This window comes from Balaenoptera borealis, assembly GCF_965194805.1.
Source record: "Balaenoptera borealis genome assembly, chromosome: 15".
NCBI classification, from domain to species: Eukaryota; Metazoa; Chordata; class Mammalia; order Artiodactyla; family Balaenopteridae; genus Balaenoptera; species Balaenoptera borealis.
Window position 1 is genome coordinate 76,803,173 of NC_138871.1, and position 26,176 is coordinate 76,829,348.

At 58.3% G+C, this 26,176-nt stretch overlaps 1 protein-coding gene across 1 annotated transcript; it reads left to right on the forward strand.

The window, feature by feature from the left end:
- The first annotated feature begins 475 nt into the window (after positions 1-475).
- SDC1 (syndecan 1) lies at positions 476-25,206 on the forward strand. The gene is made up of 5 exons (XM_082358499.1): positions 476-840; positions 20,708-20,789; positions 21,738-22,258; positions 22,859-22,994; positions 23,132-25,206. The coding sequence occupies exons 1-5, from the start codon at positions 775-777 to the stop codon at positions 23,299-23,301; spliced, it is 975 nt and encodes a 324-aa protein (XP_082214625.1). The 5' UTR covers positions 476-774; the 3' UTR covers positions 23,302-25,206.
- Positions 25,207-26,176: the final 970 nt, after the last annotated feature.

Below are 26,176 nucleotides of genomic sequence, written 5' to 3' on the forward strand. Positions count from 1 at the left end.
GCTGGGGGGAGGGATGGGGGGCGCTGACAGCCCCATCCGCAGCCAGGGAAGGGTCCATCCGTTTAAGGCCCCATCACCTCGGGGCCCCGCACAGCCTCGAAGTGTTCCTGACCGGATCTGGGAGTCCCACGCACCTGGAGGGCGCTCGGTGTCCACTCCCAGAGGGCGCTGCAGACCGTCGCCCACAGTCGACAACCAACTGCCGCCCCTCCCGCCACTCTCCCGGGCAGAGCCTCAATACCCTGGGCCGGGGAGCAAAGGAGTGCGCTCGGCCCCCACCACCCGGGAACCTTGGAGCTCCTGAGCTGCAACGCCGGAACCGCGGCCAGCTGGGAAGGTGGCTCTGGAGGTAGGCGAGGCTCTGCCCACGCACCGCGGGCCGGGGGCGGGGCGCTCCTGAGGGGCCGGGCCACTCAGGGGGCGGGGTCCTAGGGGGTGGGGACTGGGGCTGGCCCCAGGACCTGGAGAGCTGGGGGTGGAGGGCTAGTTTTTGCAACGGCTAAGGGCCTAAGGCTTTATTATAAGGCGGAGCTCGGCGGGAGAGGTGCAGGCGGGAGCCGAGCTGAGCGGGGAGGAATCCAGCCGTAGAAAGGATTGCAGCCGGCGGATCCCGCAGCCCTCACCTAGGACAGCCAGCCGCGCGCTGGACATCGCTCGAAGGAGCTGCGCGCAGCGCAACCCTCGGAGCCGACCCGGAGCCCCGTGCAGTCCGGGCAGCGCAGCGCAGCCCTGACCCGCGCAGCTCGCCGCGCTCCAGCCGCCGGTCCGGGCAGCATGAGGCGCCCGGCGCTCTGGCTCTGGCTCTGCGCGCTGGCGCTGCGCCTGCAGCCGGCCCTCCCGGTGAGTGCGGTCCGGGGCCGGGCTGGGAGGCGGCGGGAAGCCGGGGTTGGCAGAGCCGCCGATGTCGGCGGCTGCACGTGGAGGGGGAGGGGAAGCGGGGACTTGCCTTCTTCCCGCGCTAGCCCGGCGGGCCCCGGTACCCGGAGCCCCGAAATCAGGGCTCCCGCCCCAATTACCTCCGCCGTCGGGGGGCGCCGCACGGGTGCCGCCGCTCGGGGCGGGGACCCGGGGCCCGCGGCGCCCAGTGGAGCGGAACCTGCGCCGGGGCTCCGAGCTCAATTAGGTAAAACGGTTCCACAGGCGAAGGAGCCCGCCAGCCTGCGGCGGCGCCTGGGGTCGCCGGCTCCCACCCGGTCACCCCGGGCGCCGCGGCGGCCGGCTCCCCCGCCCGTGACCCGGGAGGATGCGGTGATCGCGGCAACTACGCCCCGTCCGCGGACCCTAATTCAAACCAGACTCGCCGAGCCCCGGCTCCTGGCCCCTCGGGCGGAGGCAAGTTTGGGCGCAGCGGTGTCGGCGCGGGAGCAGGCGGGCGTGTTCGCTAAGGAGCCCCAGCCAGGGCTGCGAGGGGGACTGGGGCGGGCGGGCGGGCGGAGGCGGGGTCCTCGGCTGTCCGTTGGCTGCCCGAGAGGAGCCGGGCCGAGCTGGTAGAGGGAGGTTCCGGGAAGTTGGCCCCGGAATGCTAGAGACCCGCAAGAACCCAACTTCTGGGCTGCTGAAGTTGTGCTGCCCGGGGAGGGACGCGAGCCGGCGCTGGGCACCGCCGCGGCGCGCGGGCTGCTTCCCCGAGAGTGGACCCGCGAATGGCTCTTCCCCTCCCCCGGCCTGGCTTTGTGCTGGAGCCGCGCCGAGGGAAGGCGGGTCCCTTGGCCCGCCCAGTGGAGCTGGAGGAAAAGGGGGACAAATGTGGAGCCCGAGGCTGGGGGGGGGAGGCCTTTGGGTAGGACTCCAGCATCCACCTTTGGCGAGGGGTGAGTCCCCTCTGAAGAGGGACCTGGCCGACAAAGAGCATCCCGAGGGTCTCCAGAAAGTGATCTCCCGCCTCAGCCGCAGTCCGCTGGCCCGCCTTCCCCAAAGGGGGCGCTTTGTTCTCGGCCCCTGTAACCCTTTCCTGGGAACCGCCCCGCAGCGCCGTCCCTAATATGGGCTGGGACCTGGGCTGCCGCCAGGTGTCACCCCTGGCCGCCGGGTGGTCATGTCCACCCCCGAGTCCCCACACCCATTGCTAGAGTCCCGGGGTCCTCCCCGCGGGCCGGGTCGGCCATCCCCCGGGATGGAGAGGGGAGGTGCGGACCAAGGGGCTCTTCCCGTGCCGGAAGTGGCAGTCTCTGGCCACCACATCTGGACGGCTCGACTTCCCTAGCTCTGGCAAAAGGAGGCACGTGGGAGGAGGGGAAGGAGCGGCTGCCGGGAGTGGGTACTCCGGTCCTCCACTTATAATGTATTATCTGGACAAGTCCCTCAGCAACGCCAACCCTCTGAAAGCGGGTCCCTCCATAATAATAGTAGCTCCCAGTTATTGAGAGCCTTGCGGTATTTTGCAGGGTCTGGCTCAGGTGAGGTGCTTTTCAGGCTGATATGTGAAGTGCCCTCCTTGCTTCCCAGGTGACTGTTATGCTTGGAAACATTTTGGAGTCCAGGAAAGGGTCCCTAATGCCGCTTGAACTGCTGATGAGTTGGAGTGTTCATGTGGGGTGCCCTATCTGGGGGAGCCGTGGGGAAGGACAGGATTTCTGAGCTGGGTCTCCATAGCACTCCGGGCTTCTAGGTCCAAGAAGTTGGCATCTGGCTTCTCCTTCACTCTTGAAGAGCATGGCTTCTGTGGGATTCAGACTGCACCTTGAACCAATAGTTAGTACTCTGGAGAAGAGGGTGAAGGTGTTTGGCTTACCTCCCTGGCCCACCTGGCCTTTCCTGGCTGCCCCACTCTCTCCAGGCACAAGATGGGGCCTCAGCAGTGCTCCGCCTATTTCCAGCCAGAATCAGGAGTGCTGGTGGTGGTTCCTTTGCTTGCCTTAGGTGAGGCTGGCATTCCTGAGCGGGGATCCCAGAGCGCCTTTTAACACGGGGAGGCAGATGGGATTAGAGATTCTCTGTGGGCCGCGTTTCCCGGACTTTTTCTGTGTGCTGGGAAGGAGCAGATGCTGCATTTTTTTTTCTACCCTAGAAAATGTGATACATTATGGAAAGGCAGGGCAGTTGAGTTTCAAGGGGGAAACGAGGAAGGGAGGGAGGCTCTTTAGAGCTGCAGTGGTGGGAGGGCTTCCTGGAGGGGGTGGTTGAGCTGAGCCTGAAAGCACTAAGCTTTGGGGTCAGACACTGGCTCAGAACTTAGGTTTTTGTTTGTTTGATTGTTTGTTTATTAAGTGTAGTTTGTTTTCTCTTTCCCAGCCCTGTCCTCTCCCTTTTACAGTGGCTGTCTATATTTGGTTCAAAGTGGGGGCATAAAATACCTTCCCAGAGTCCTCTTCTACTCTCTTCCTAAAAGAAATAAGGCAGTGGGATTTGCTGAAATAGGAGAAGGTGTCCACTGGTTGCAGAGATCTGGCTTCTCCCAGGGTTCACTTTGGCCCCAGTGGGAAGCAGGTCAGAATCCCCTGGGGATCAGTGAGGTAGGGTATGATCCTGGGCGCCTGACTTTGGACAAGGGAAGGCTGCTAGGGCAGGAGGTTGCTCAAAACCACTCCCAAGAGACGAGAACAGGTTTGTCTAAAGAAGTTTCCGTGTGGTTGTGTGTGTGTGAGATTCCCATGGTCTTTTGTTTTTGCCATGCAAGAAAAATTGCTTGTTCTGGAAAGTTATTTGCTGTTTCCTCTCTTTCTCTCTTCTCTTTCTTGAAAGGCAGAAAATCCCTTTTTGCCTTAATTATGGGGGCTAGTAGAGACATTTCCCGACGGCCTGGCGGAGTGGGTGGGGCTGGGGGAGGCATTAACTTCCTCCGCCTGGGCTCAGAGCCTTTTGGAGGTGATGTCACTCCTGGCTTGAGCTCCACAGGGAGGGTGGGGCTGGTTTAAGTCTCTACCTGTGGCTCATAGTGGGTTCCAATAAAACCTCATTAACCCAGATTGGTGGGGAGAGGGATAAGGAAGGGAGGGAGAGGAGCCTGGAAAGAATTAATGAAAAGCTTGAATTTTGGAGTAGTTTATAGAGGAATCTTTTTTTATTGCCGCAGAATTTTGGATTCTGAAGTCTCTTGAGAATGAGGTATCCTTGGTATCCAGGTTTTTTCAGGAAGCTAAGAATCCTTATTACCCTCAAAAATATTCTTACTTTGGGCGGGACTCTGAAATATTTATTTCCCTTCCTTTATTAACAAAAGAGTACTAAGCATAGTTTAATCTCTGGATGCCAGGGTCCTCATAGCTGTCACCATGTTAGGTTATGGCGTTTGTCTCCCGGGTTTATTGAGCTGTGAAGAGCACTTTCCCCCTGGGCCTGGTGCCCTTCTGTTGGTGCACTTGGAATTCTGGTTTGCTCTTTTTCCCCTTCCATCCCTGTCTGATAGCAGCCAAAAGTGACATTTGTGGGCCTAAGTATAGCAAGCGGCTTTTCAGTTCAGTTCTAACTGGCACTTTTCTCCAGCTGTACTAAGAAACAAGTCAGATTTGTTAGAATTATTTCTAAGACAAGAGTTTTCAGCGCTGAGTAAGGGTCTCACCTGTGAGCAATGACCTCTGTGGTGTCCTGATAGTACCTAGAATAACAAAGAGGCTGTCAAGGGAGGTGCTTATGGGCTCCCTAGGGGAACAGATGTCAGTGACCTCTGGAGTAAGCACCTGATGATGACCCCATGTTCCAAGTTCTTCCACCTGGCTGAAGTTGTAAATGACTTGCCAGTCACGGGTAGCCTGGACCCAGTAAGGCTAACTCCGTCTAAATCCTGGTTGGCAAGGGCCCTCATTCCTTTTTTTTTTTCCTTAATTTATTTAATTAATTAATTTATTTTTGGCCACGTTGGGTCTTCGTTGCTGCGCGCGGGCTTTCTCTAGTTGTGGCGAGCGGGGGCTACTCTTCGTTGTGGTGCACGGGCTTCTCATTGCAGTGGTTTCTCTTGTTGCGGAACACGGGCACTAGGCACGCAGGCTTCGTAGTTGTGGTATGTGGGCTCAGTAGTTGTGGCTCATGGACTTTAGAGCGCAGGCTCAGTAGTTGTGGCGCACGGGCTTAGTTGCTCCGCGGCATGTGGGATCTTCCCGGACCAGGGCTCGAACCCGTGTCCCCTGCATTGGCAGATGGATTCTCAACCACTGCGAAGGGCTCTCATTCTTAGCTTGGGCCCTGTCTCTAGTTTTCACACTGTGTTTTATTTGGGTGGCAGTGTACCCATACTGTTTGGCAGGCCAGAAACAGCTTTGGGTGAGGTAGAGCCCTGGTATTGGGTCTCTGCTCCACCACTAATTTACCACGTAGTCTCAGGCGAGTCACTTCACAGCCAAGTCTTGATGTCCTGTGTAAAGAGAACATCATACCTGTTCTCCTTGTCATTCTTATTTGCGTATTCATTTCATAATGAAGGTGTGAAAGTGTTTGCTAATGAAAACGCCAGAGGAATGTTAGCTGTCGATAGAATTAGGATCACCTTTTTTTTTTTTTTAAAGACACTTTAAAGCCTAGGTCTGACTTTTTTTTTTTTAAAATTATTTATTTATTTATTTATTTAATTTTGGCTGTGTTGGGTCTCCGTTTCTGTGCGAGGGCTTTCTCCAGTTGCGGCAAGCGGGGGCCACTCTTCATCGCGGCGCGCGGGCCTCTCACTATCGGCGGCCTCTCTTGTTGAGGAGCACAGGCTCCAGACGCGCAGGCTCAGTAGTTGTGGCTCACGGGCCTAGTTGCTCCGCGGCATGTGGGATCTTCCCAGACCAGGGCCGAACCCGTGTCCCCTGCATCGGCAGGCAGATTCTCAACCACTGCGCCACCAGGGAAGTCCAGGATCACCTTTAACTGAGTGCCTGCTATTGGGTGCTCGATGCTTTTCCTGCATCCCTATTTCATATTTACCCCAAACCTTTACCATGTATGTCATTGTCCCCATTTTGTGGATGAGGCCTGCAGAGGTGAGCCCCTACAAGGGGCCGACGTGGGAGAACCAGGATTTGTACATACGTGTGTGCATATGTGTATGGCGTGAAGAAATTGAAGGACTGGCAAGTCTCCCCCATGAACCCGGCATAGGAGACTGGCTGAAACCAGCAAGGTTTGCCCTTGTGCTTGTCCCCAGGGCAACAACCAGCCTGCACTGACTTTCATCATGGACACTGGGGAGACATTTGTGGAATTAGTAGATCTTTTTTTAAGCCTCGAAGCTGGGCACCGTGGCCCCAGTGGGGCGACCAGAACCCAGGACTCGTGGCTCCTGTACTGGGCTCACCTCCCGGCCCCTTCAATGCCAGGTCCCGCCACCGCTGCAAGAGCAGCCATGAGGAATTGTCATTAAATGAGTTCTAGTCCTGGAACCCTGGGATTTTTACAGAACAAACGATTTCCTGATTTCCTCCTTCTTTTCAGCAACGAATTTTGGAGTCTTGGGTTGAAAGCCCCCCCTTGAGGGCCTGTGTAAGTGTGTCTAGAGAGAGGGAAGGGGATTAACAGAGTCTGTGGAAAGAGGGCTTTTGGCGCCAGGATCCTGCACCCTGGAACAGATTCAGTGCGGTGTCATTTCCCTCTCAGCTGTTCTGGCAGAGGTTGGGCGTGCATTCTGGAACCTCCCTCTGAGCGGCCATGAGTGCCCCGGCAGTGCGGAGAGAGGGCAGGCGTGTGGGCATCCCCTCACCCACAGAGGCACGACCCTGCGCTCGGGGTCACTTCAGCAACTATGCAACTTCCAGCTCCAGGTGGACGTGGGGAGCCCCTTCCACTGCCCCCCCAGAAGCGCTGGCTTTATCTGTGTTGTGTTACCACCTCTGCCTGTCCTTGGGATGCTGACATTGGGTGGGGAGTCAGCCCTAGGAAGTCCCTTGCATTTCCAGGTCCAAGGCAGGGGCACCTGGTCAGCTCCCTGGGGCTTGGTCCCCTGCGGGGGAGTGGTGCAGAGGAGGGGTGGCACGGGCCAGGGTGGGCTAAGCTTTTTCTGGAAAGGGTCCTGCTGCCTGTCATGCCGTTGTGGGTTTGGGGAGCCAGGGGGTCTGGCAGGGCCTCAAGGCTGTGGAGGCACTGGGCAAGTCGTGGGGCTCGGGGCCGTCGGATCAGGAGGGGGAAGGCTTGAGGGTCTCTCTCCCGCGTTTATGGCTCTGTGGTGCTGCCTAATTATATGGAGAGGCTGCTCTTCCTCTGGCCTTCAGCCCTGGGAAGAAACTCCTCTGCCCAGTGACTCACCTGAGGGTTGCAGCCCCACGAGAGGCCGTGCGTGCGCGTGCACGCTGCATGGGTTGCAGCTATGGCTGGGCTCTGCCTGGCCCGTCGATTTCCCCACTGGGCTTCCCCGCAGGTTAGGCTGCACTCTGAGATTTGGGGAAACCTGGTCACCACCTGTCTGCAACTTCCTCCTCAGAAACCAGGAAGCTGTCTTCCTCCCTCCCTCCCTTTTTAACTGCAGCTCTTCCTCTATCCCTGGCTTTAGAAGAGTGCGGAAGTTATTCCTACAGACAAGGGTGGCCAGGACCCCTGTCCCGCCTAGTCTCAGTTTAATTCTCCATGGTATGACTTGGGCAGGTCCGTGCCCCTCTGCGTCTCAGTTCCCCTGTGCACTCAAGGGGCCCCTCTTATCTGCTTCAGCTCTAACAGCCATGTGGTTGCAAAGAGACCTTGTCCTGGGGAGGGTGAACGTGGCCCTGGGGGGACCCAGCGGGGGCTCAGAATCCTCCAACATTATTCCTCTGGGGACTCGAGGGAGCACTGCCTGCCCGAGGGCTCATCTGTGGGGTGGAAGTCGCGGCAGGCTGCTCTTGGAAGGGGTGGACTTAGGGCTCAGTGTGGGAACCAGAGGTGGATGGAGGCCCCTGGGCAAGGTCAGGCTGGGGGTGAGGGCCGGGTGGTGTTCTCTGCACACGCCCAGGCCTCCTGGCCACCTGCCCCAGGTCCGCTCATCCTCAGGAACGGAAGCCGCAGCGGGCAGGTTGTGGCAGTTGGGCGGGCAGGCGTGCTTATCGCTCCACTCCTCGGCTGAGTCATGGTGCCAGGCCCACAGATCCTCCCCTGAGACTCATCCAACCAGCTTGCCCCTGAGCGCACTGTGTGTGAGGCAAGACTAGGGCTCGGGGGCCTGGCTTCCAGCCCGACCCTTTTTACTGCCGAGTGACTCTGGGCACGGGCCTCTCTTGGGCTCAGTGAGTCCGCGTGTGAAATGGGAGTGCGGCTGAGAGGCAGAGGCGAGGTCACGCATTTGGATGTTGGTGACTGTGGCTGTGTCACAGGGCTGGTGGCGTCTGGGTGGGGCCTGCCTCTGCTCCTGCTGCCTCAGGAGAGTTCTGCAGCAAGCGCGGGGGGTTGGGAAGCCTACCTGGCTTGACCAGATCTAAAGCCCAGAGCCTGGCTGGCTGCCTGCCGTGTGCACAGCCCTGAGCAGGTGGGGAGGGGTCCGCGCCTGGTCCGGGGCCGCGTGTAAGAGAGGGTGGCCGTCACTGGGACCAGACAGCAGGGTCGGTCTGTGCAGACAGGCCAGGGGGGCAGTGACCACCAACGGTCATTCAGCCTGAGAAAGGGTTCATCCCAGAGCCCCTCAAATCAGGAACTCAGGCCGTAAGGCAGGGCATTTTCTGTGTTAGGGCAGGGGGCCCCCCGATGGAGGCAGCGGGAGTGGCGGAGACTGCCAATGCTGCTCTGGGGCCCCTCTTGGGCTCCCTTCGTCTCCGGAGCAGTGCAGAGACTTGTCCCACCACGGAACGTTGAATTCACAACCTTTCCCGCTTGGGCTACCTGAGGCTTCCTGTGGCCATGCTGGGCCTCATTGGGTGCCTTCTGCCCCCCAGCAGGCTTAGGAGATGGGGTTCTGGGGCCTGGCCCAGGGTGGGTGGGGCGTGGGGAGGTGGAGGGGAACTTCTGGAGGGCCGAGGTGGCTCGTCCACCCCAGCTCCTAGCACGTGCTGGGCCCCAGGAGGCCTCAGGAGGACCTGAGGACTTGCACTGCTGTTTCCACGTCACGTCTGATGCCCTGGCCGCGTCTGACCTGTTTGGGGACTTGACTGTGTCAGTCCCATGGCAGGGGCACAGAGTGCATTGCCTCTTCTTTCTAGTAGCTTCTCAACATCCCTGCTGCCCACAACACTGTCCAGGGCCTTGGAGTCCCATCTCTGGGGAGTGTCCCGGATGGACATGTGGTCAAGTTTGGGCTCGCAGGGTGTTTCAGGAACCTCTGAGACTATAGTAGAGGCTGAGGTCACTCCAGCTTCTCCCGGAGAAAACCGCTGGGGGCCATACTGCTGTCCCTGGTGACCACACTCCTCCAGGATGCCGTGGGGGGAGGGCCTGGGCAGCACGACCTCCAGGCTGGCCAGGGCCTGCGGGCTGGGAGAATGGGCCCGCTGGGGCTGAGCTGAGATCCTCGGGTGCTGCCCCTGCCTCTCCTCCCTGCCCCCCACGGGCACTGGGGAGCAGGGGACAGGGGTCGGAGGGTGAGCATAGGTGCAGAGTTTCCCTGGGGCAGGCCTGGTTGTTGTAAAGTTCTGGGAGGGCTCAGGCCAGGAAGTCGGCCCTGAGGTCTTCATGGTGACTCTGAAGGAGTGGCTGAGGCCACCTGGGTTCTGGGAATCGTGTGAATAGCAGAAAACCCCCAACCTAACCCCCTCTCCCTTCCACCCCTCTGTGGAACAAGATCATCCTTCCAGAGCCTCATCTAGGGGCTGGGCGTCCAGTGGATGCCCTGGTCCAGCTCTCCTCCCAGGGTAGTGGCGGCAGCTGGAGCCTGAATGTCTGAGTCTGCCTGCCTGTGGAGTGGATTTGGGGCCCCGTCTGGGGTCCTGAAACCTTGGGCCTGGGCAGGCGAGGTGGGACCCAGAACTGGCTGGTCAGTCTGCTTTGGTTAGTCCCACCTGGGGCTGGCGCAGAGAGAGGTGTTGTGCGGAGGCCGGAAGAGCACAGGACGTGGAGTCTGGGCGACCCACGTCATTACCAGGCTCCACCGCTTCCTCCCCGGAGCATCCTGGGCAGGTTTCGTCACCTGCCTCGAAGCTTCAGTTTCTTTACACGTAAAATGGGATTTTTTACGTCCTGCTTCGGAGGGCTTTTGAAGAGATCCTGTGGAATAACCTGTGTGGTGTGATTGGGAGCCTCTTCCTTGTCTGGGCTCAGAGGAGCAAGTCTGGGAGAGCTTTGGGGCTGACGCTGCTTAGGGAGTCCCCTGGGGAGAGCCCCCCGTGGCTGTGACTGGGGGGAGGGGCACAGCCTGACCTGACCTGTGTAGTCGTCACTCAGTGTGAATGGCCAACTGGTCTTACCCCAGGGTGCTGATGTAGCAGGACCTACAAACACGGCTTTTGCCCCTTCTCAGAAATATGAGCCTTCTCTGTCAGGCCAGACTTTGCTCGCCTCTGCCTGAGCCTTTGCCAGGGGCCGGCTCCTGCCCCGAGGAGGTGTGGGCTAGGCTGGTAAAAAGTGGGAAGAGGCCCGGTGAAGCCAGATGCCGGGGCACCTGAGGGGGGTCTCAGGCCAGCTGAGCAGGGCCCCCTGGCTGTGGGGGACCCATGGCCTGTGCCCAGAACTGCAGACTGAGGGGTGCCCTGGAGTGGGAGTGGGGCTAGGCTGCAGGGTGGAGGGGGAGGGCCCCACCTCGAGGGCCCCACCCCCACCCCAGGGTCCTCCTTCCTTCTACACTTTCTCCTGTGCCGCCTCCAGTGGAAATGATGGCTGTTTTCTCCCTGAGGGTCAGAGAGCCCGCAGTCCTCCCTGTGATGGAGTGGCTAACTGCATGCCTGCTGGAGCAAGACTTCCTGGCCCCAGACCCCCTCTCTAAGCACTTCAGTGGCTGTGTGCCCTGGGACAGATGACTCGTCCCCTTTGCCTCAATTTTCTCATCTGTAAGGTGGGTTTGGTACTAGAATCTAAGGTTATCATGAGGTGTAAATGAATTCGTTCAGGTAAAGTGCCTAGACTAGTACCTGGCACATAGTACTCAAGACATATTAGCCGTGATTACTATTTTTCCCCCCAAGACCTAATTCCAATATTTCTATTTTTCAAGTGACCCCCCCCCCCCCAGCCCAGGTCAGATCCTTGGGTTCTTACTTCTGCCCCATGACTGTCCTGAGCCCTGGGCAGATGTTAGGGCTTCTTCCCCTTTCTGGGGTTTCTCTGAGTTCATAAGACTGGGGCTGCATCCACAGTCCTCCTTTTAACTGCCTTAGCACCTACTGTGTGCAGAGGCTGCCAGGGCCTGGGAACTCAGTGCCGGACATTTGAAGCTGTGCGAACCTTCTAGCCATCAGGAAGCCACTGGAGGAGGGCAGGCTGACAGTGAAGGGGCCCAGGCTGCTTTGCTTCTTATTGGTGGGGGTCCCACCAGTAATCTGGGGAACAGGCCCAGCCTATTCAGACCTGGCCTTCACAGGAAATTCTGCCTTCCATCACTCAGGCCGGAAAGTACCAGCTCTGCTCTGCCGCTGGACCCCTTCAAGGACACTCTGACCTTCCTTTGTCTTTGTCTGGGCTCCAGCAGCCTCAGTGCCTACTTGGTCTGAATCGTACTTTATCCCAGAGGCAGGTTCCCAGACTAGCCCATTATTCTTCTGGACGTGGGAGGAGAAGCCATGTACACCTGTGGCTTAAGCAGGAGCAAAGGGAATTTCGTCGTTCTTTCTTGGGTATGGGGTTGGCTGGCAGCCACATTCTGACACAGGTTAAAAAATTTGCTCTTGGCATCTTTCAGCCTCCTTTTTGCAATCCTTTCCCATCTTCCAAAGCCCCTGCCTATCCCCAGTGCCCCAGTTCCGGAGCTTCCCTTCCCCCGTAGAGCTAGTTTCTGCTCTGGTGTCAGTGACTAGCACCCCTTAGCCCTCCCAGAGTCATTTTCATCTTAAAAAGGATGCTCTGTAACTTCACGGACACTGCTGGGGAGATCTGGAGGATAAAGTGCTCCCCTCCCTCCGCATACACACAGCTGGAGCCCTGACCAGTGGCTGCAGGTGTGTCAAAAGCTGCAAGTTTCTGCCTCCTTGAAACTTGAAGACACTTTATTTAGCCAGAGCAGGGGGAGGATATCTCTAGAAGCCCCTATGCCAGACGTGTCAGGCCCCCAAGCCAGGAGGAGTTTGGGGATTAATCAGCTAGAGAGCAGCTCCAGGGGCCCTCGTGGGGTCCGACTGGGGGATCCTGCCATGAGCTTCTGGCCTTAGCTGTCTCGTTGGGACAGCCAGGGCGGGGGTGGGGGGGAAGAGGCTCTGGGGGCCTAGGCTGCTCATTCTGTCCCCGTGGGTTGACAGTTGCCATCTCCAGAGTCACTTTGATGTGGGACATCTCCAGCATCCTGCCTAGGCCATCATGCCCTTGGGAAGCGGAGAGTGGTGACTCCGAGTCACTGTGATCAAGTACCCCTCCCCCCACTTGCCACTGCGGGTCCTCCCCCTGCTGAGTGCCATGTTGGTGGTTGGCTGCCCTTCCCGGGCGGGCCGTGAGTCCCCACCCACAGACTTGGGACTCGGACCCCCCTTTCGACCTCTTGGCCAAGCCCCTGTCGTGCAGAAGGGCACCCTGAGGCAAGGTCTCTTCAAGGTCATCCAGTAAGTTGGAAATAGAGCCCAGGTTTTCCAGTACCAGGTCTGGTCACTCTCCCCTGGCCAGCCCTTGTCTGGCTCCCAGGACAGTGCTGGGCACAGAGGCTGGCTGGGCCGGGCCAGGCGGCCTTGCTCAGTGCCCAAGTGGAATCCTACCCTGCCTGGCCCAGGTTCTGGCAGGTGGGGAAAAGCAGAGGAACTGGTCTTCCAGCTCCTGGCCTCACACCCAGCCCTCAGCTGGGCCTGTTCTAAGACGAGCCTCGGCACGCGGGCAGTGAGGCAGGCGCCAGCTCTCCGGAGGGGTGGGTACGGGGCTGCTGGTGGCAGCTCTGACCTGGCTTGGGCATCGGGGCTGGAGCTGGCTGCCAGGATCACCCCTCCTTCAACGCAAGCCTGACCCCTGGGATACTCCAAGGCAGAAAGGCTCTATGACCTTGACCTCGGGTTTCCCTTGTGAAAACCTTGCCGTGCAGTGCCCTGGGAAACGCTGCTGCAAAGGGTCTTTAAGCCAAGTGTGGATGGCACCCTGCACCCCGGCCCTGCCCTGGAATCCCCCAGAGCAGTGAAGTCTGTCTCCTAGGGGCAGGGTGGGAACAGCTGAGGTTGGGTCGTGTGTGTGTGTGTGTGTGTGTGTGTGTATGGGGGGAAGGGTGCATGCCCAGGAGGTCCCCTGAAAGGTGCTCCTCCTCAGGGGCCCCTGTGGGTGCCCTCACCGATGCACGTTCTCAGGGCGAGGGCAGAAGAAGCCCCTTCTTCCCTGCCTGTCTGTTCCCGGGCCCCTCCCGCCTTGAGCTGTACCCATCACCCCTCTGCAGGTCCCAGCCTGACTTGGTTCTTGGTGAGCTGATAAATCACCATGCCTGTCAGGCCAGGAAATGCTGGTGCTGCCCCGAGGCACCGGTGGGGCCCCTCCCTCCCGGAAGTAGAGGGGGTGGGGGGAAGATTTCAGGGTCTTGAGGCCAAAGCCAGGAGATCCGGGCCTCCTCAGTGGCCTCGGCAGGCCTCCCTGGCAGCTCCCAAGTGAGGAAAGCAGCGTTCAGAGAGGAAGTGATTTCTCCGTCATCTCCTGGGCTAGGGGGAGCCCAGCGTCTTCCTGGGCCCTGGGCTGCGGTCCTGCCCTGCCACCCACCCCGCCATGACCATCTGTGGCCAGTTTATCACCCCCACGCCACTCTGGCCTCACTGGTAAGGAATTGGGGCCGCAGGGCCCAGCCTAGCCTGTCAGAACGCTGAGAGGGTTTAGGCTCTTCAGCCAAGCCTCTTGTGTCGTCCAGGCGGGAGCCAGGTCCAGTGAGAGGCAGAGAGCTGCCCAGGTCCCCCAGCAAGGGAACAGTAGGGCAGGACCTCCGCCTGGGGTGGCCCCCCCTGGTCAGGACTCTCTTCCCCCGGCATCCTTAGCTCTGGTCCTTTCCCAGAGACCCTTGATCCAAGATGCTTTGGCCTGCTTGGCCCCTCAGGTCCGTGCTTAGGCCGTGTTAGCAAGGGCTGAGGGAGGGAGTGCAAATGATCCCTCCGATGAGGGAAGGCAGAGTCACAAACCCCACTGCTGCCAGGCACCAGGGCGTTTGGTGGGCCACGGGAGTGGGCTGGGTATTTGTAACATTCTCTTCCCCTGCCACCCCTAGGCGGGCAGGCACCCCAGGACGATCACACCGAAGCTCTGCAGCTCCCCATCCCCTCTCAGCTCCTTGGCCTCGTTGGTGGTGCCCCCCCCACCCCCAACCCCGAGAGAGGGCATCAGCGGCTCTGTGCGGCTCCTGTTGGTTTCAGCCTGGTCACTGCATCAGGCCAGCTGACGGGATGAGAGTTACCCGGAGAATCGAGGAGGTTCTGCTCAGCCCCGGGCAGGCAGGATGGAGGCTCAGCTCAGCTTCAGGACAGACGAGTGTTGCTTTTCTTTGTTTCCTGTTTCTAGCACTACTGGGAATTGAGGGGTTCTCCCAGCTCTGCGGCGAGGCCTCTTCCTCAGACCGGGCAGGCACTACGGTGTACTGACTATAGAGAATGGATGTATCAGAAATGTAGAGAGAATGTTCTAGAACTTTCTCGGATCACTTTGTCCCTAGGACTTGTTTTCGGGGCTACTTGTTACCTCTTCTTTGAACACTGGACCTGAGTGGGGCTGGGGGTGGGGTCTCGCCTCCCCCAGCCCCCAGGCCACTCTGGGTGAGGCCTTCTCTTGTCCAGACTGTCGTTCTCCACTTGCAGTCTGCAGACCACCTACAGGAGCTGGAGCTTACAACGTGCAGAGTCCTAGGCCTTTGCCCCAAACCCACTGAATCAGCCTCAGGGATGGAGCTTGGAAGACTTCATCTCCAACGGTCTCCTGGTGATGCTTAGGGACCCCAAAGAAGAGAGCCCCTGGCCTGGAGGCAGGTGATGGTGTGAATGTCACCTTGGCCAGTTTGGCATCTTGATACACAGGTCAGGGGCAAAGGCTGAGGTTCTGTAGCCCAGACACCTCAGCCCCCGAGAGTTGTGTGGGGTTGGGGGAATCAGTTCTTTTCCCTTAGATCTATAGATCTGACCAGGAAACCGAGGGGGGTAAAAAAGATTTTAAAAAACCATGAATCTCATTTAAGCCTCCCGAGAATGCCTGCTGTTGGGTGGGATTTTGGTGGGATGGGAACGAGGAGCGTTTATCCTGGTGTGATTGTGCGGCCCACCTGCCTTTAGACTCCTCAGCCTGGGCTCATGGAACAACTTGGGCCCCTACCCTCCACCCGCTGTCTTCAGCCCCAGCGCGGGCACCAAGGCTGGCTGCTTGGGAAAGGCTGTGACCTGGGCACTGTGACAAGGGGCAGCTCTTTATCCTTGTGGATTCAGTGACTGAGCTCCCACCACGGCAGCCAGGGCTTCTGTCGCCACATCCAAGCCTTACAACCAACAGATACCTAAACCTCCCTTTCCCACTTTGCTGCAGAGGCTGCCACACCAGTGAGGCCCCAGCGTCACCGAAGTTGTGACTCAGGGCTGAACGTTGTCCTAACCTCTCCGGGGTCTGGCTGGAGGCTTCATCTGCCGGCCCTAGCGTCCCCAGTGGGGTGACCCTCTGTACCCCAGCCTGTGCAGCTCGCCCTTCCAGAAGCGTCCTGGAGTGGGGGCTATACCTGGGAGCTCACCAAGGCCAAGACAAGACCATTTCTTACCCTCTCTTCTCCCCAAAACCCCTGGATGATGGTCCCCTGAGTTTTGAAGTTGAAGACTCTCTTTGCTATCAAAGGACCTTGCGTGATATTGTACTTTTGGCATGTGACCTCAGTAATGCTTTTTTCTTTTTTTTTAATTTATTTATTTGGTTGTGCCAGGTCTTAGTTGCGGCAGGTGGTCTCCTTAGTTGTGGCATGTGAACTGTTAGTTGCGACATGCATGTGGGATCTAGTTCCCTGACCAGAGATCGAACCCAGGCCCCCCTGCATTGGAAGAGCGGACTGTTAACCACTTCGCCACCAGGGAAGTCCCTTCAGTAATGCTTTTTAAAGGATTTGTGTTTATCCATCACTTAGATCAAGCAGTGGGTAACACATTAGTGACTCAGGGTGTGGGTTGGAAACCACAGGTCTTTGGATCTGACGGCTGCGGGTTGATGGGGTGCTGGGGTCAGGGGTCAGACAGGCAACCTCTTCAGTCAGCCTGGAGTTAGAAGCCCTTCACCTGAACATCTCTGAGACGCCCACTTGGTATCCTGACTTGTGACCCTCCCAAGGAACTTTCATGCTTATGCCCAAGGTGTCTTGGAGGGATGCTGCAACACAGCCCCAGGCCTCCTGGGCCAGCCTGGGCAGAGGTCTGCTCAGATGGAGGTGGCCCTCCTATGGCCAGTGTGGGGTGAGCGATGGCAGGAGTGGGCTTGAGGCTGCCTTCTTGAAGCTTTCTCTGCCAGCCCTCTGCCCACAGACTCCCAACATGCTCTTGGGAATGGCTGACAACCTGGTGATGGAGACCCTTAGCCCCTAGTAGCCCTGACCCTGCTTGTCCATGCCATCCTCTCTCCACCTCTGAAGCTGGGCTGGCATCTTGGTCTCAGCTGCTGGCAGGGCTCAGGAACTCTTTTTTTTTTTTTTTTTTTTTTAATGGTTTGCCTTTTTAAAAAATTTATTTATTTTATTTATTTATTTTGGGCTTCATTGGGTCTTCGTTGCTGTGTGCGGGCCTTTCTCGAGTTGCGCTGAGTGGGGACCACCCTTCGTTGTGGTGCGTGGGTGGCTTCTCATTGTAGAGCACGGGCTCTAGGCGCACGGGCTTCAGTAGTTGTGGCTCGCGGGCTCTAGAGCACAGGCTCAGTAGTTGTGGCGCATGGGCTTAGTTGCTCCGCGGCATGTGAGATCTTCCCGGACCAGGGCTCGAACCCGTGTCCCCTGCATTGGCAGGCGGATTCTTAACCACCGCGCCACCAGGGAAGCCCAGGAACTCTTACTTGTTGAGGATGACATGCTCATCCCATGGCTCCTGGGGCCTGCAGTGCATTGAGGAGATTTAGGCAAGTTTCCCTTAAAACAGCTGGACCATCAGGGAAGGTGGTCCTTCGGGGCAGGGGAGGGAGAGAAATGGCAGGTGAAGGGAGCAAACACTGCCTGCAAGTCTGCAGATACTTCACTGCCCGGTGACCATTGGCAAGACCCTCGCCCTTATCTCCGGGAGATGCTGATCTCAGCCCTGCCTGCCTCAAATCAAAGGATAATGGTAGGAAAGGGATGGAAAATGTTTCCAGTGTCAGAGAAGGCCTCCCTCCTTTCACACTCCCTTTCCTGCTCCGCCAGACCCCTGACCCCAGGTCCTCTCTCGGGGTGTCCTCCTCACGCCGCCCCAGGTGTGGCCCGGAGACCAGTGTGGCTGAGATGAGATGGGCTGGCCGTTCCTCTCGTGTTCCTTGTCCCCCAGGCTCCACGTGTCTGCCCCCCGACCTGAGCGAAAGATGCCGGCAAAACCGGGGAGACCCAGCCTCTCACCTACACAGAGAGGCCCCAACAGGTTAGCAGTTTCCCGAGAGAAGGGCTTCTCTCAGGACTAGATAAGACTTTGGATCTGCCCAGGCCCTAGAAACAATTTGGGACCATTTGGCTTTGGCCTTTCAGGCCCTGGGCTTCCAGGGTCTGTGCTGCGTGTGGGAAGGACCAAATTGGCCTTTGCCTTGAGCAGACCAAAGGTGTGAACATCTAGACCTTCTCATACGGCTTTTGATTTGTTGTACAAAAAACTGATTTTCCTGGGCCTTACAGAGGTTAAAGGGCCCCATTAAAGGCACAGCTGGCTCGCCTTTGTCTTCCCAGGCTGTTTGAAGTGGGTTCCAAACTGGGCCAACCCACCCCTGGCATCCCTGAGTTGTGGCCGTGTGGTCTCAGAACAGTGTCAGAGGCCATGCCGAGGAGAGCCCCATATGGGGCTTTGGAGGCAGCTGACCACAGGCTCGCAGCACAGCAGTCCTGCTGGTGAAACCGGAAGTCTCACCCCAAACTCCAGAGTCAGCTGGCACCTGGTGATCCAAGTTCAACCTCAGCAGTTTCTGCGAACTTCCTCCCCAGGGAGCTGAGCCTGCCACTGGAGGTTCAAGCTGGAGGTCTGGGAGATCACTACAGCCTCTCCCCTTGGTGGAGACCCAGCCCCAAAGGGGAGAGGCTGCCCTGAGGCCTGGGAGCTGGTTTCAGGGGAGAAGGTGTTTGCTTAAGAGCTTGTTGTATAAACAAGACTGCGATAAGGTGAGGGAACAAATGGTTTCTAGGGCCTGGGCAGATCCAAAGTCTTATCTAGTCCTGAGAGAAGCCCTTCTCTCGGGAAACTGCTAACCTGTTGGGGCCTCTCTGTGTAGGTGAGAGGCTGGGCCTCCCTGGTTTTGCCTGCATCTTGGGCGGTGCCTCCAGGGTGGACGGGGTCCTGGTGCATTGTGTTCTCTGCAGGCCTCAGTGCCCCCGTCTGTGAAACAGGGCCTGGGCCCGGGGACCCTGGCTTCTGCTTCACAGTGTGCAGCCAAGGCTGATATGGCTGCGGCCCTGGCCCCCTGCTCCAGGTCCAGCTTTCTGCCCAAGGCTGGGAATTGGAGCACTGCCGCCTAGGGTCTCCTCCAGAGCTGCGAGGGTGTTGGGCGAAGTGAAGGGGGGTCTTGGTGAGTGTGGGTGGGGCGTGTCCCCTGAATGCTTGTCCCCCTCAAGCTGCCCTGTTGGGAGCATCTGCCGGGGCCTGGGGCGGGGGTATGTTAGGGTGCGGGTACCCACTCTGCGCCTGCCTGGGGGACGATGTTCTTTGTTACTGGAGGGGGTAGGCTTTGGGGAGGCGAGGGTCAGCTTCGATCGAAGCTCCGTGGAGGCAGGACAGGTGTTTGAAGTGCCACCTGGGGACAGTACAGACAGGATGTGGCCTGAGGTGCAGCTGGAGGCCAGGGGCTGTGACTGTGCATGGTGGATGGGCCGTGGCAGCTCATACAGGCCCTGCTGCGGCCAAAACTTTTCTCTTGCGGGGCGGGGGGGCGGTGGAGAGGGGAGGAGGTACAGTGTGCGTTTTGTACTTTCAAAGGAAGCCCAGTGGTATTTCAAGCCTCACGGTTTCTACACGTTTCTGAAGCTTCTCTCTGACCTGGGCCCTTGGGTGGAGCCTCCACCTGATCCAGCTCTGCCTCAGGAGACCAAAGGTCTTGCCTGTCCCTCCCTGCTCTGCTCCACTCAAGAGGGAGGCCCCGTGGCCCGTGGCCAGGACCTGGCAAGGCCTCTCGGGCTGAGGAGGCCCATTCCCTGGAGCCCAGCCTTGGGCGGGGCCTGCCCTCTGACAAGTCTGCACAGAGCTACCCATGAATTGGCTCCCTTCTGCCCCCTCTTCTCCTGAAACCCTACCAACCTCCACTCCCCCTCTTCCTAGACAGGCCCCAGAATCCTCTTCCCCAGGCTGAGTGGCTCTTGCTTCCCCAGCTTAGAGCAGCCACCACTGTTGGTGGGACCCTTACTGCGAACCAGGCTCTGTTAGGTTCTTTTCATGCATAACCTCATTAAACTTCTGCAACAGTCCTGGGATGTAGATATTACTGCCGTCCCCATTTTACAGATGGGAAGACTGAGGCCGTAAGAGGTTTAATGATGTCCTCAGGGCCATTCAGCTAGTAAGTGGCAGAGGTCAGGGGGCCTTGCGGAGCCCATGTGCTCTGAACTATGCTGTCCTGCTTCTTCATTCGTTCTTTGTTCTGGCCCTTGACATTGGGACTGCAGCACGGGGTCATTTGGGTCAAAGTCTTGTTGCTGAACAGGGTACTTAGGGCTACTCTTCCCACCACCTGGCTGCTGGGTCCTCCCTTCCCCATCTGCTGTCCTGGAGCCAGTGTTAGGGGTGGGGGTGGTCCCCCCAGCCGCCGGGTTTCCGCGCAGGCCAGCTCGGCTGTGTGTGGTGTGTGCTACCTCCGCCTGGTCCCACTGCCTGGCCCTGCTGGCACAGCCCCTGCTTCAGGGCCTGGGTATATGTTTGCAGTCTGGCACCTGCAGCCTCTTAGGCTTGGCCAGGCAGGCAGCATCCCTGGGGCGGCTCTTTGCACACAGGGCCCATCCCAGGCTCACAGACCATTTGCCTCCTTAGTGCAGGGTCCCTTCTAGATCAGCCTCATCTATCCCCAGGCTGATGGATGTCCTGTCCTTCCTTCCCCAAGTGGGTCTGGACCCAGTTTTTCCAGTGGATGAGAAAACAGGCTGAGTGTGGGAAGGAGCATCGTGGCCAGGCCTGCCTCAGCACAGGCAACTCACCCTGCGCTCATCCCTGCCCCTCCCTGCCATGGGGCCCTCGGTGTCCCCGCACCCTGGTGCTCAGCGTGCCTGGAGGTGGCCTTCCTGGAGCCAGGTGGTTGTGATGTTGTTCCGGGGTGCCCTTGAAAGCCCCACTCTTGGACCCTGAAGCTCCCTGGTCAGTGGCCCCCAGGACCTGATTCTCAGTGTAGGGTGGGCTTTGGTCCCAGGGGGGCCACAGTCTCTGTTCCCACCAGTGGTGTTGTCTGTCTGCTCCTCTGAGAGGTGTGGGGCGCCCTGAGCAGACTGAGCTTCTAGGGGGTGTGTGTGTGTTGGCAGGGAACCAAGGGGCAGCCCGGAACCGAGGGTTCCAGAGCCACACACGAGGGCTTCCTTCCTGTGCTGTGTGTAGTGGTGTGTGTGTTTGGGGAGCAGGGGGGGTGCATGATTTACTCAGCTACCTAGGATGGGGACCCCAGAATAGCAGGGCCCCAGCCAAACCTCCACTCATATTCTTTTCTGATCATTTTCCAGCAAACTGTGGCTATAAATGTGCCCCCCGAAGATCAGGATGGCTCTGGAGATGACTCTGACAACTTCTCTGGCTCGGGAGCAGGTGAGTGGGCATGAGGGCTCCACCCCAAGACGGCAGCAGGCCGTGGGCTGGGGGTGGTGGTCAGACAGCGCCCATAGCTGGGCCAGAAGGGTGAGGCTAAGGAAGAGAATGGGCACCCTGCTGCAAGGAGAAAACATGTGTGGGTTGAGGTGGGAAGGGTGTGGATTCCACGAGGTCCTGGGGGCTGCCTGCTGCAAACAGACTTGGGCTCGTGTTCTCCTTTTTAACTCACTGGGCAATCTTTGGAAGGTGATTTGACTTCTCCAAGCCTCTATTTCCTCATCTGTACAATGGGAATAACATCTTGACTTCATAAGGTTGTTGGGAGCTGTTAGGCTGCGCAGAGCCTAGTGGGGTATAAATGTTTCTTTATCTTCCCTATTTTCCCTTTCCCTGGGGGAATGAAATCCTTGAGCCTAGAGGTGGTCAGGGAGGCTCTCTGAGGAGGTGCTCTTGAACTAGACCTCAGAAGAGGGCTATGGTCATCCCTGGGGAAAGTGGCCTAGGCAGGGGCCCGGGAGCTAGGACGTAAGACACAGGCCTCTGTACTTGGGAGGCTGGGGAGAGGGCAGGTGGATCAGGGAGGGGGCCAGAGAGGTGTGTGTACGGGGATATGGCGTTCAGGCCCCTAAGGATGCCCCCACCCAGGGAGCGGGCTTCGGCGGTCGCAGGAAAGATCCCTTCTCAGATGGCTCCAGAGACCAGGCTGTCCCCAGGCACGTGCAGCAGAAAAGGGCAGCTTTCCTAGTTCATTTTCCAAAGTTGAGTTTCGCCTTAGCCAGCTCTACCCCAGGAAACACAGCTTCTCACGGGAGGAGGGGTTTGCTGTGCTGGCCTGGAAGTCAGAGCCTCGGGTCCTTGGCCAGGCCTTCCTCATGGCCTGAGCTTGGCTGGTCTTGATGTTCAGGGGCCTCCCTCAGCTCGCACGCTTTGCTTCTGGCCCTGCAGGTGCTCTGCCAGATATCACCTTGTCACAGCAGACCCCCTCCACCTGGAAGGACAAGGGGCTCCTGACGGCCATGCCCACGGCTCCAGAGCCCAGCCGCCCGGACACCACCGCCACCTCCACCTCCACCTCCTCCACCTCCACCTCCGCCACCTCCACCTCCACCTCCATCCTGCCGACTGGAGAACAGCCTGAGGAGGGAGGGGTGGTGCTCCTGGCAGAGGTGGAACCTGGCCTCACCGCCCAGGAGAAGGAGGCCACCCACCCACCCAGTGAGACCACGCTGCACCCAACCACCCACCGGGCATCAACAGCCAGAGCCACCACGGCCCAGGGGCCTGCCACCTCCCATCCCCACAGGGACGTGCAGCCTGACCACCACGAGACCTCAGCTCCCACAGGTCACGGTCAGCCCGAGCCTCAGGCTCCCAGCGTGGAGGATGGAGGTTCTTCTGCCACTGAGAAGGCTGCTGAGGATGAAGCCTCCACCCAGCTCCCAGGAGGGGAGGACTCTGAGGAGCAGGTGGGTGTCGGCCCGCTGTCGTCCTCTGCATTTCCTGGGACGTTGGGTGGCCAGTGGGTAGGGTGGCCCTTAGTGCCTGGCGGGGCACAGTGCATTGGGTGGGGGGCACTGGCCTGGACACCTGGCACGGCCAACCCCCTACGCCCTGTGAGCACGTCGTAATCCCACAGTGAAGGCAGGGTCCTGAGGTCCCATCCTCCCCTGCCCCCAGGGCTGAGCCCAGGGCGGGACAGACTAAGTACGAGACCAGTGCAAAAGAGCCCTTCAAGATCCCCGAAGAGAGGGCTTCCTAAAACGTACGCCTCTGCGGCGAGTGTGAAAGTTCTACCAGGTCTTATTTTTCGTCTTGTAGCATCATGGTAATGTTACACTTTACACTAAAATGAGCCTATTTATTTTCACATAAAAACGTGGGCTTTATATCACTTGATGGGATACCTTTGCCACAGTCCAGCAGGGTCCAGTGTGATGTGGCAAGAGGGACCTGGGTTTGGGTGTGTCTGAGCTGGTGGCAGAGGTGACCAGGGAAGCTGGAAGTGGACCTGGATGCAGCTTTAGCTGTGGTCGCCCAAACCTGATCCCATACCTGCCCTCCCCTAGGACTTCACCTTTGACGTGTCCGCGGAGAACTCAGCCGGGGCCACTGTGGAACCTGGCCAGCGGAATGGGCCCCCAGGGGATCCTGGGGCCACGGGAGCCTCGCAGGGCCTCCTGGACAGGAAGGAAGTGCTGGGAGGTGAGTTTTCTCTCCGGTGGGTAGGATGGGGGACAAACTGCTGCTCTGGGGGCGGGGGGCTGTCTTTAGCCCTGGCGGGGCCGCCACTCAGCCCAAGGAGCAGCCGAGCTCAGCTCTGTCCTCCCCGCCCGCCCCAGGGGTCATTGCCGGAGGCCTCGTGGGACTCATCTTTGCTGTGTGCCTGGTGGGTTTCATGCTGTACCGGATGAAGAAGAAGGACGAGGGCAGCTACTCCTTGGAGGAGCCGAAACAAGCCAATGGCGGGGCCTACCAGAAGCCCAGCAAGCAGGAGGAGTTCTACGCCTGATGGGGGGATGCCTCCCCCTCCCCCTGCCACTCGCTAGGCCCCCACTTGCCTTTTCTGTGAAGAACTGCAGACCCTGCGCTCCTCCACCACGCCACCCTCCTGGCGCACCCAGCCCCGCCGGCGGCTCCCTTCCCGCGGAGTCCTGGACGTGCCGGGGAGAGGGCTCGTCTCCGCTTCTCTGACTTCTGCCTGGAGACTTGGGCACAAGGGCTTTCTTGCGTATGACTGACCTTTCCATCACAGCCGGCACCTGGCAGCCCACCACGCTGACTCAGTTTCTCCAAACCGGAGCAGCCTGTCCCCAGGCCCAGCTCTGGAGAGAAGGGGACCCCGCTGCCCGGGACCCGGATGGCTGGAAGATGCTGTGGGAGGGCTGACATGTCTGTAGCACTTACTGGTAGAGACCAGCGGGCCTGGCTAGGGGTGTGTCCCGCTGAGTGGTGGGGACAGGAGGTCAGGGCTCTGTCGGAATTCACTTTGTTTTGTGGAGAGGTCTAATTTAGATGTCAAATTGTTTTTGCACATGTTTCCTCTAGTTTCTTTGTTTATAGCCCAGTAGACTTTGTTACTTCAGAGGTAAGTTAAGTAAGTTGATTTGGTTATCCCCCATCCTGCTTCCCTAATCTATGGTCAGGAGATAGCATCAGGGTTAAGAAGACTTTTTTTTTTTTTTTTTTTTTTGACTAGGAGAACCAAATCCAGAAGCCAACATATAGGCTTAGTTCGTGTGTTGTCTCTTGAGTTTGTCGCTCACATGTGCAACAGGGTATGGAATGTCTGTTGGGTGGTCCTGTTGGTGGGCTGGCCCATCCCGGCTGCCGTGGGTGGTCACCTCTTTGAGCAGTCATGCCTGTGTCCATGAACTCGGGGCCAGGGCCATGGCCCAAGTGGCTGGCATGCTGGGAAGCCTGTGTGAGAATTGAATCCTGGAGCCTCAGGCTTGGGGATCGAGGAGAGAGGACCAAGCCCTTCCTTTGATGCCATCTCTGGGGGACACTTTCTCCTGGAAGGTGACGAGAGGGGTCTTGGCCCTACCTGCCACTGAGCTGCCCCACGAAGGACCAGGTTCACTTTGATTAGCTCCTGTGGCCCGACTCTGGGCTGGAATCAGGAATATTCCAAAGAGTTGATAGTCTTTTGCTTTTGGCAAAACTCTGCTTAATCCAATGGGTTTTTCCCTGTACAGTAGATCTTCCAGATGTAATAAACTTTAATATAAAGTAGTCACGTGAACTCTACTGCCTTTGCTTCTTTCTGTGCTGGTCTTGTGGCCGTGACCAGCCTTTTCTCTAAACGCCAATGATATTGGGAAACTTGGCTAAAAGCTCTGTGCCTTCATCTTTCCCGTGGGGAGGGATTCTGGGGCCAGAGTCCCTCTGGTTTGTTTGTTTTTTTGTTTTTTGTCTTTGCTGAAATTATTCTGGAGATTGGTAGGTTCATTCAAGGTCATACAAGGCCTGATGTAAATTTCCGCGTTGCCAAGTTCGAAGGACAGTCTCCTAAATGGTGACGAAGCTGTGTCAGCCCCAGTCCAGTTTGATCCGAGGCCACGTGCCCCATGGAGGCCTGGAGCCAAGGCCTGCCTCTCAGACACCTTTGCTGGGACCAGAGACCCCCAGCCCTGGCTCCTGGGAACTCCTGTGGTTGCTTATTTAATTTGACAACGTTCCAGCTACTCTGTTGGCCGCTCCGAGAGGGGACCGTCTGTGATTCGGAGAGACGCCCTGCCCAACGAAGGGAACTTGTGCCCTGTGTTCCATACAGAGACTTTCTACCAGAGTGTATGACTGGACACGACTCCGGGGTGGAGAAGGGGCTGTGACCGTGCTCATCTCTGCTGGTCCATGGGACGGCGCTCAACCCATGGCTGGGCCCATTCATGTAGCTAATAAACAGTACTTGTCATTCAGGCTGTGGTGGTGGTTGAATCTCCTCTTGGCCTGGTGATGTCCTTGCCTGTCACCTTCTTGTGGGGAGCCTGGCTCTGTGCTGTGGCAGGATGGGAGCCAGTCCCGTTTGCTGTTAGGGAATCCGTGTCCACCCCTGCCCCCCTCCCCCAAGCCCTGTGTCAGATCTTCATCTCACCTCCTCCTAGGCCTTACTCTCTGCCTTACTCTGTCCTGCCCAGCCTCTCCTTCTAGATCATTCCCTTCCCCAAGGACACAAGGCTCCCTGCTGACTCAAAGTTTGCTACCTATTCTGTTTGCTCATTGTTGTACAACTCCTGGAAACTCACGAGCAAACAGTCTCAGTGCCAAAGGTCTAAAAAAGTCTGCATGTTAGGGGAAAACTATAATGAAAATTTGGGGGGTTGAAAAAACGCAGTGCGCTGCAGGAACCCTAGTGTTCTAAGGGCATCTAGCCACCCTCCCCTTGATTCTCGTCCAGACTGCTGACCCCCTCCCAGCCCCTCAGGTGCCCCTCCATGGCAGGTCTCCCCACCTGGGGCCCTTGGCACCAGACCTGCTCTCTGGCCCTGGGTGCAGGCCAGCCCCTGACACCAGAGCCCGAGTGTGTCCTGGGAACACAGAGCGGGAGGGACTATTGCTCCCAGGGCCCTGCACCTGCTGGTGGGGTGGGCACTGCGGGTTCAGGGCGGCTTTGCAGAGTGAGTTCTGTTCTCTCCGACACATTGTGCTTGAACCGACACATTGTGCTTGAAGGGTTCAGAGGCAGAGACGAAGTCCTCAGATCATTCATTCAACAAACACTGTGTATTTTCTGCCTGTCCCCGGACTGGACAGTAAGGGCACAGTTGCAGAACTGGCCACCTGGATATTAATACTTTCACTGTGGGCTGGACACTGCTAGACATAGCACCTGGGTGATTTCATTCACAAGGAAAAACTTCAGCCGTGTTGGAGACACACTTCTA